General features: G+C 43.3%; 1 protein-coding gene across 1 annotated transcript in view; it reads left to right on the top strand.

Moving 5' to 3' along the window:
* Window positions 1–5,288: 5,288 nt before the first annotated feature.
* igsf11 (immunoglobulin superfamily member 11) overlaps window positions 5,289–8,878 on the top strand; it is a 15,119-nt gene continuing 11,529 nt past the window's right edge. The window contains exons 1-3 of the mRNA XM_037678523.1: window positions 5,289–5,348; window positions 6,676–6,883; window positions 7,648–7,803. Coding sequence (XP_037534451.1) covers window positions 5,289–5,348; window positions 6,676–6,883; window positions 7,648–7,803 — 424 coding nt within the window. The remainder of the gene's footprint in view (window positions 5,349–6,675; window positions 6,884–7,647; window positions 7,804–8,878) is intronic.

Raw genomic sequence — 8,878 nt, 5'->3', positions numbered from 1 at the left:
TTTGCTATCTTAGACTGTCCTAAATGTTAAAATATGCTATTTTCTATTTATGTGAAGTCCTCCAATAAGGAAGCATGCGAAATGTGCATTAATCATTATTTTCTAAATAACAGTTTGTACATAAAGGTTATGTTTAAATGATTAAACTTGCAACATAAAAAAAAAAAAAAACTTTTTTGAAATTGAGGCCTCCAAGAACCTGTGGCATAGAAATTATGTTAATCTATAAACGAGATCCTCTCTTGTGGTATTTTAGCTGATCTAATTGATCCAAACAATCAGTCTGAGGTATACCCTCTTCCCTTTTTAACATTTTAAGAAACATTTTGTTGACTCTATTTAGCCCAGACTTTGGCTCCTGTGATGAGTTCAGTTTCACAGCTGCCAAGTCCACCAATTATACGCGACTTTGGACTTGTTTGATTTATAAATTCCATCTGTCCGTCCATCCGTCCTCCGCTTGTTCAGAGAAATAGTAGTTGGTCATTTAAACTTCTGTTCATCTTGTCTCTGTCTACTAAAGAAAAAATACATAGTTTGTGCAGCACTTGCAATCTCAACCACAGAAGGATTATATGCTTCAATAACAATCAGCAGGATTATAGTCACTAACAAAGTGTCTAAGTACTGTAAAAGCTAGAGAATAATACATTAAAACTTCCAACTGATGGGGTGAAACTGCAGAATGTTGGTGGGTGGGTCACTCTTTGGGTGACTTTTGGAGATCGGGTTGTCCTTTTCTCTGGTAATGCTGCTCCACTGTGAACAACCAAAGGAAGCTATAACAAGAGATCCATGTCTTCTCCAGCAGGTTTATTTGTATCTATCAGCACAGACTGGTATTTGTATTTACTTGGCCCCAGCAGCAGGACTAATATGTAGGATCACTGCAGGGGACACAACTCTTACTCTAGAAGCTTTGATTACTAAAAGCATCACTATAACTCCAGATCACTTGTACCCTCTTGGAAAGGTTCAGTATTAAATATAATTACTGCAGTGATGATTTTTACCTTTGTATTAAATGCATCTTGGGCAGCAAGACATTAAGGATCATAATAGGTGACCTCTTCACCTGTGCTCGAAGCAATCTCACTCATCACTTCCACATCATCACCTCCTCATTTAGACAAGAACTCTCCAGGTTTCCAAAGTGAGTAACTCAAAGGTCACTCCTAACATCTGATAAACACCCCACCAGCTGAGCACCACTATGGCTATGGATACTCAAATTAGATTTAAATAGCCTGTGTTACCTCCTTGTGGACTAAGCTCAGCCATCTCCACTCTTGCACAAAAGCACACTGACTGTCTTCAGCTGCTTTGTGTACAAAATGTCATGGCATTGAGAACGACAAAATCACAGCGACATTGTTGTTCACATTATTAATAATAATAATAATAATAATAATAATAATAATAATAATAAAATAATATACTTAGCATTTAAATGTTTCAGCTCTCCTATTAAACTACCTACAGAATTTAGTTAATTCCCTGTACTGTCACATCTAGGCTGGACTATTGCAACTGTTTATTATCTGGATGTCCAAATACTTCTTTAAAAAAGTCTTCAGTTGATCCAAAATGCTGCTGCCAGAGTCTTAACTGGAGTTAGGAGAGATCATATCTCTCCAGTTTTAGCTTCTCTCCATTGGCTCGCTGTCAAATCCAGAATAAAATTCAAAATCTTACTTCTAACCTACAAAGCTCTCAACAACCTAGCTCCATCTTATATTGGAGATCTTATTGTTCCATATTTTCCTAGCAGAGCACTTTGCTCTCAGACTGCAGGTTTACTTGCGGTTCCTAGAGTTTGCAAAAGCAGAATGGGAGGAAGATCTTTCAGTTATCATGCTCCTCTCTTGTGGAACCAACTTCCAGTTTCTGTCTGTAAGGTTGACACATTGTCCAGTTTTAAGACTGGGATTAAGACTTTCCTTTTTGATAAATCATATAGTTATGGTTGGCTTGTTATACTGTCTTAAGCTTAGACTACTGTGTGTTTAATAAAATAGTTCATGAGTTTGAGTTCCTAAAGTAAAGTTTGGGTCTACTTGGGTCTAACTTCCTGCCACTGTGACACATTATGCATTCAAATACATGTTAAATACTATACTGTAAAGTAAAATGGGGCGGTGGCACAGTTGGTAGAACTGTTGCCTCAGCCAGGTCACCGGTGCAAATGCCGGCTCGGGACCTTTCTGAGTGGAGTTTTGCATGTTCAGAGAGTCAGAGTCAGAGTCAGAGTTTCTTTATTGTCATTTGCACCTCATGTGGTACATGTGGTGGAGCGAAATTATGTACACAGGGTCCCAGTTACATCCAACAATAAAATGTATAAGAAAAACAGTAATAACATCTAAGATATGAACTAAGAAAAACATCAACTAAATATACACTAAGCACTCATAACATAAAACATTGAACATCACCACAAACATGAACATGAGTCTGTGAGCAGATGTGCACGCATGAACGCATCAACATTGAAACAGATCAGCAGCAACATGAAACAGATCAGCAGCAACATGATATGGTTTTTCACAGTGATTATTCTAGTTAGAGATTCATGAGTCTAACAGCCTCAGGGTAGAAGCTGTTCCTCAGTCTAGTGGTTCTACACTTAATGCTCCTTAACCTCCTTCCTGAGGGGAGTGGGGCAAAAAGTGTGTGTGCTGGGTGGGTGGGGTCCTTCATGATGCAGGTGGCCCTCTTCCTGCATCTGGAGGTGTAGATGTCTGTGATGGTGGGGAGACTGACTCCAACAGATTTCTGTGCAGCCTTCACCACTCTCTGCAAAGCTTTTCTTTCTGCAGCTGTGCAGCCTCCATGCCACACGTTGATGCTGGAGCACAGGATGCTCTCCACTGCACACCTGTAGAAGGAGGTGAGGACTGAGCTTCCCAGACCAGCTCGCCTCAGCCGTCTGAGGAAGTAGAGTCTCTGATGAGCTTTCTTGATCAGGCTGGTGGTGTTGTTGCTCCAGCTGAGGTTGTCATTCATGTGTACACCCAAGTACTTGTAGCTGGAGACCACTTCCACCGCAGATCCTCTTATGTTCAGGGGGGTGTAGGTGTTTTTGTTCCTTCTGAAGTCCACAATCATCTCCTTTGTCTTCTTCACATTGATGTGAAGGTTATTCTCTCTGCACCAGCTCTCCAGGTGTTCCACCTCCTGCCTGTAGCTGGACTCATCATTGTTTGTGATGCATCCCACCACCGCTGTATCATCTGCAAACTTTACAATGTGACAGCCTGGATGGGTAGCTGCACAATCATATGTGAGCAGAGTAAACAGGAGGGGGCTCAACACACATCCCTGAGGAGAGCCAGTGCTAAGGGTTATGGTGGAGGAGGAGAGGTTGTGGATCCTCACTAACTGTGGTCTGTTTGTTAAAAAGTCTAGTACCCAGTTGCAGATGGAGGGGCTTAGTCCTAGTGTGGATAGTTTGTCCATCAGGGTTTGGGGGATCATGGTGTTGAAGGCGGATGTGAAGTCCACAAAGAGCATACGGACGTAAGAGTTTTTCTGCTCCAGGTGGTTGAGTGCAGTGTGGACCACAGAGGAGATTGCATCCTCTGTTGATCGGTTCTCACGGTATGCGTACTGATGAGGGTCCTCGTTGATGTTGATGGTTGTTTTGATGTGAGTCGTGACCAGTTTTTCGAAGCATTTAGCGACTATCGGGGTGAGGGCCACTGGCCGATAGTCATTCAGACCAGTCACTGTAGAGCTTTTTGGGACTGGGATGATGGTGGCAGTCTTCAGGCAGGTGGGAACTGTCTCTAGGGTAAGTGAGGTGTTAAAGATGTCTGCCAGCACCTCACAGAGCTGATCAGCACATTCCTTCAACACTTTTCCGGGGATGTTGTCTGGGCCAGTTGCTTTGTGCGGATTAATCCTCCTGAAGGTACTCCTTACTTCTGCTGAGGTCACGCTGAGATGCTCTTCATCCGGTGGTGAGGTGTTATGTTATATGTCATGTCATGTCATGTTATCTCCATGCATGTGTGGGTTTTCTCCCACAGATCAAAAACATGCATGTTAGACTGATTGGTAACTCTAAAGTGTCTCTAGGTGTGAGTGAGAGAGTGAATGGTTGTTTGTCTCTATGTGTCCCTGTGATGGACTGGAGACCTGTCCAGGGTGCCCCCCGCCTCTCGCACAGTGACTGCTGGACATGGGAAGCAGTGACTCCCACAATCCAAAACGGAAGAAGCGAGTAAAGATAAAGGAAGGATGGATAAAATAAATTGTTCATTTGTTTAATTTTAACACAATATTCTCTAACATTGGAGTAACTGCACCAATTATCCAAAAATACAATGCACAATTTAAACCAAATATTTAAAAAAGTAAATAGTTTCAGTAGTGTCCTTAAATTATTATCATTATATTAACTTTTATTTAACCAGGTAAATCCCATAAAGAATACAGATCTCTTCTCAAGGGAGGCCTGGGCCTCAAGGCAGCCTAACCTGCATGTTTTTGGACTGCAGTGTTCAAACCACACACACACAGACCCCCCCCCCCACACACACACACACACACAAGTAGTTTGCTAAGATACTTGCTACTATAAAGCATCATTGTTAGTATAAAGTAAGTAAATTGTAAATTGTAGGACACAGTCGAATGATGATGATTTTTGTTAAAATGGGTTATTGTTCTGGATGTCTCAAAGGAAGGACATAGGTAACAGTGGCAGTTTTGGTCAGTCAATTTAACAGAGCTCTGGGTGTTTAGAGGTTTATTCAGGCTTTACTGAGGCAGTGCCAGCATCCCTCATGACCACTGCCAAAGGGGTCCTCATGGGGTCAGCTAGAAGTAGGATATGATCAGGAAATTGGTACAGTGACAGAGTATGGTGAGGTTGTGTGTGTATGTGTGCATGCGTGTGTGTGTGTGTGTGTGTGTGTGTGTGTGTGTGTGTTAGAGAGAGAGAGAGAGATCAGTTGTGGATGGTAGAGCAAGGGAAACGTCGGGAAGTAGGGCAATGTGTGCACATGCCTGTTCCGAATCTCTGTTTAGGATTTTAGGAGAAAAAGGATGAAACAGAGGTTTACCGCTGGGCCGGCAGTGGGGCGTCCAGCTAGTCCAGCAAGTCCAGCAAGAGTTCTTAGGGCCGTTGGCCATCTGAGCGCTGGCCATGGCCTCTTTTCTGTCTGTGCAGTGCCACAAAGCCAACCAGGTCACGCGATCGACTGAGGTGGTTTATGCATACGCTCGGATATGGAAGGATCAACACATCCGGCGGAGACAAAAAGGAGATAAATGGATGCAATATGGCACATCAGAAGCTCATCCCTTCAGCCACGCTGACACAGGAGAGCAGAGTGAAGCGCGTGGGGTCGATTGATTGGATCACTTTCAGTCAGCATGCAGATTATATTGTTAGGTCATCAGGAGAGTAGAGACGGGTCACAGCAGGTGCCATCTGTTAAACAGACAGAAACCTCTGGGAAGGCAAAGAGCGGAGCAGCGTTTAGATCAAAATGATTAGGTAGATGAGGCGTGCTACTGTAGGCGACCCATCACACACACGCCTCATCAGGGACGTAGTTCTTGTTAGTAAATGAATGTACGCTGCAACACACACGCCATGGAGATGCAGTGGCAGGCTCTCATCTTAGCTGAGGAGCGGCCTATTCATCTGCACAGAGGAGGACAAAGCGAGCGCGCAGCACTCAGGAAATTGCAGCCACGCAATTTACAATCGTTAGGCAGAGGTGGAGGACACGGTCACACACACACACACTGCTACATTTTCATCAGAACTCTCACACACATCCATGTGTGCACAGCCATTCACACTGGTGCTGGTTGTTTCCCCCGCCTGGGTCTTTGAACAGTTCAATGAGGACTCTTTTCAGCAAAGTGAATAGCCCCTCTGATTCCCCTCCACGTTGTGTGTGCGCGCGTGCAAGCTGGTGTGTGTGCACGAGAGTCACAGCTCTGCGCTGGTGTGTATGCGTGGGTCCTTCATCTTTTGTGTGAGGCCAGCTGAGGGGTGAGAGCTGTTCTTCATGTGGCTCGGCCTCACAAACGAGCTGTTCAGCCCCGATGTGAAGCCCGGGGGAAGCTGTGGGACAAGCTGATCCTCCATCGCTCTTTATATTGAACCTGGGACGAGATTAAATCAACCCTAGACACGTGACTTTATCCACTCAAGTGTGTTGCAGGCGTCATTATTCACTAAGGATAAGTTCAGTGCTCATTTCTAACTCTGTTTGATGCTCTGTTCTAAAGACTGCCTGACGCTTTCTCCTGAAATCATCAGCTTTTTAGTTGATATGTTTCCAAGATAAAATGTTTTCAATTATGCATTCCATTTAGAGAATGCTTTTATCTGAAGAGCCTCGCAGAGCCATAAAAGCATACTTTTAGTGTGTACTCGTTCCCCCCAAAATCATGCCACTAAAGCTGAAAAAAGCCGACACACAAATAAAAAGCTTTCAGTTTATCAATTTGTCTGTTTGTTTCTGGGGAAATAAAAGTCCGTTTCACTCCATTACTCTGACCACTCTCTGTTGATGTCCTCTCTGTGGAAATAGGGCTCCCTCCAGTGGAAGAGATGTGCAATAGCCCACCCAATATATTAGGAGCAAATCTTTTAATTGTCTTTTTTTATTTTCTTTTTGTGACTTTTAAAATGTCTCTCTCCCATTCCAGGTGATAATTTACCAGAATGGCCAGGTGTTCCACCTCGCCAACCATCTCAATGGCCGCGTGGGCTTTGTGGCCACCATGCCAAGCACAAGTGCCTCCATCTTCATCAACAACACCCAGCTGTCTGACACTGGGACCTACCAGTGCCTGGTAAACAACTTCCCCGACAGAGGAGGGCGAAACATCGGTGTCATTGGCCTCACAGTGTTGGGTAACTAACCGCACATCCCCACGTGTTTTGTTTTCATGAAATTGATGTGAAGGTTATTTTATCCTCCTGCAGTCGCATGTTGGGGACAATGTTTTTTGACTGGTTGTTCTTATTCAGGGGGACTAGATATTAGGTTTTGTTGTTAACTTTTAAATAAATATGTTTATGTTAGGGCAGCATGGTGGCGCAACTGGTAGAGCTGCTTCCTATCCCTGGTTCAAATCCCGGTCTGGGGGCATTTCTGGTTGGAGTTTGTATGTTCTCTTCGTGCATGCGTGGGTTTTCTCCGGGTACTCCAGTTTCCTCCCACAGACCAAAAACATGCATGTTAGACTGATTGGTAACTCTAAATTGTCCCTAGGAGTGAGTGAGTGGTTGCTTGTCTCGTTTGTCTCTATGTGGCCCTGTGATGGATGTCCCCCACCCCTTGCACAGTGGTTGCTGGACATGGGCACCGGTGACCCCCGGGACCCAAAATGGAAGAAGCGGGTAAAGATAATGGATGGATGTTTATGTTATGTTTACAAATTTACCCAAAAAGCAAAATAAAAAAACAAACAAACAATATTTTAAGCAAAAGCTTGGGACACAAGGGGACACATATAGTGGGTTATAAATATGTTGCAGAACATCAGCAATAGACTATTTTTGTTGAATGAGATTTTCCTCTATCTTTAAAAAATTTTTTTTTGCAATGAGCAAAGTAATTAAAAACTTTGCTTTTTAAAGTGTTTAACACATCACCCACTCTTTCCATCTGATAGTGCCCCCCTCGGTGCCAGCGTGTCGGATCCAGGGAGCGCTGGATGTAGGCAGCGACATCATGCTGTTCTGCAGCTCAGAGGAAGGGATTCCCACGCCGTCCTACTCCTGGGAGAAGCTTGACGCGCTGCCCAGGCTGCCACCCAACGCCATGCAAGGTATTACAAACAAGCTGGCCGTCGGAGTTCCCTTTTGCCCCACCTTTGCTGGTAAATGTCACACACGTAGTGGGAGTCTAGTTCCTCCATCAACCTGTCATGTGCCAGGCCCACGTTGACACCTGCCTCAAAGGTTTCCCCTTCACTGATGAGTCTGTCTGTGTGTTTTATGTCTCAACTCATGTTGAATACCAACTCTGCAAACACTCTTCTCTGTGACAACCGGGAAGGTGTTCTTGCTTTGACAACAAACTGTGCACCGTCCTCAGCCAGGATTTCAAAATGAAGCAGTGTACAAAAGAGCATTTTTGGTTTTCAGCATCAGTTGGAACTGGTCTAGTGCACTCTCCTTTCTTTATTTTCCAGTCCTCACATCATCACTCTGTACACTACTACTCAGTGGAAGCTTTTCACACACAGACTGTAATGACAGCAGATAAAAGAGTGAAATATTACGAGAACAAAGTCGTAATATTATCAGAACTCCAAGACGACAAAGCAGTCTTGTAAAATGATGAATGTTGAGCATCTTATTAAGTTATGTATACTTTGGTACTGGTTTTTACAAATAAGGACATATTTAATCTGTTAGCACATCAGCATCAGATTATCACTCTCAGGACTTTGAAATGATTGTGCAAACGACTGTCTGTTTCAAAAAAAGAACCACACGGATTTGGAAGATATTGCTTCTTTTGTGGAAGAGGAGCTTCCAGGCAGTGGTCGAATGCAAGGAGGTTACATGTGCGTGCCATTCAAGAGGTTTGTTGTTTCTCAGCAGACAATGAGGATGGTCATTGGTCATCAAGAGTTTGGATGCAGTGGGAGTTGAACTTCGACAAGCACGGTGTCTCAGCCGTTGTAATATTATGACTTTATTCTAGTAATACTAAGACTTTATTCTCAAAATTTTACAAATTTATTCTCAAATTATTTAGACTTTATTCTCATTATTATGATTTTATTCTCGTAATACTACGACTTTATTCTCAAAATGTTACAACTTTATTCTCATATTATTATGACTTTATTCTTGTAATTTTTTTACTTTTTGCTCATAATCATCGTAGTATAC

The sequence above is a fragment of the Nematolebias whitei genome, chromosome 6 (genome assembly GCF_014905685.2).
Source record: "Nematolebias whitei isolate Nwh7 chromosome 6, NemWhi1, whole genome shotgun sequence".
NCBI lineage: Eukaryota > Metazoa > Chordata > Actinopteri > Cyprinodontiformes > Rivulidae > Nematolebias > Nematolebias whitei.
Note: the sequence above shows the minus strand (reverse complement) of the source record. Positions and strands in the feature narration are given on the sequence as shown.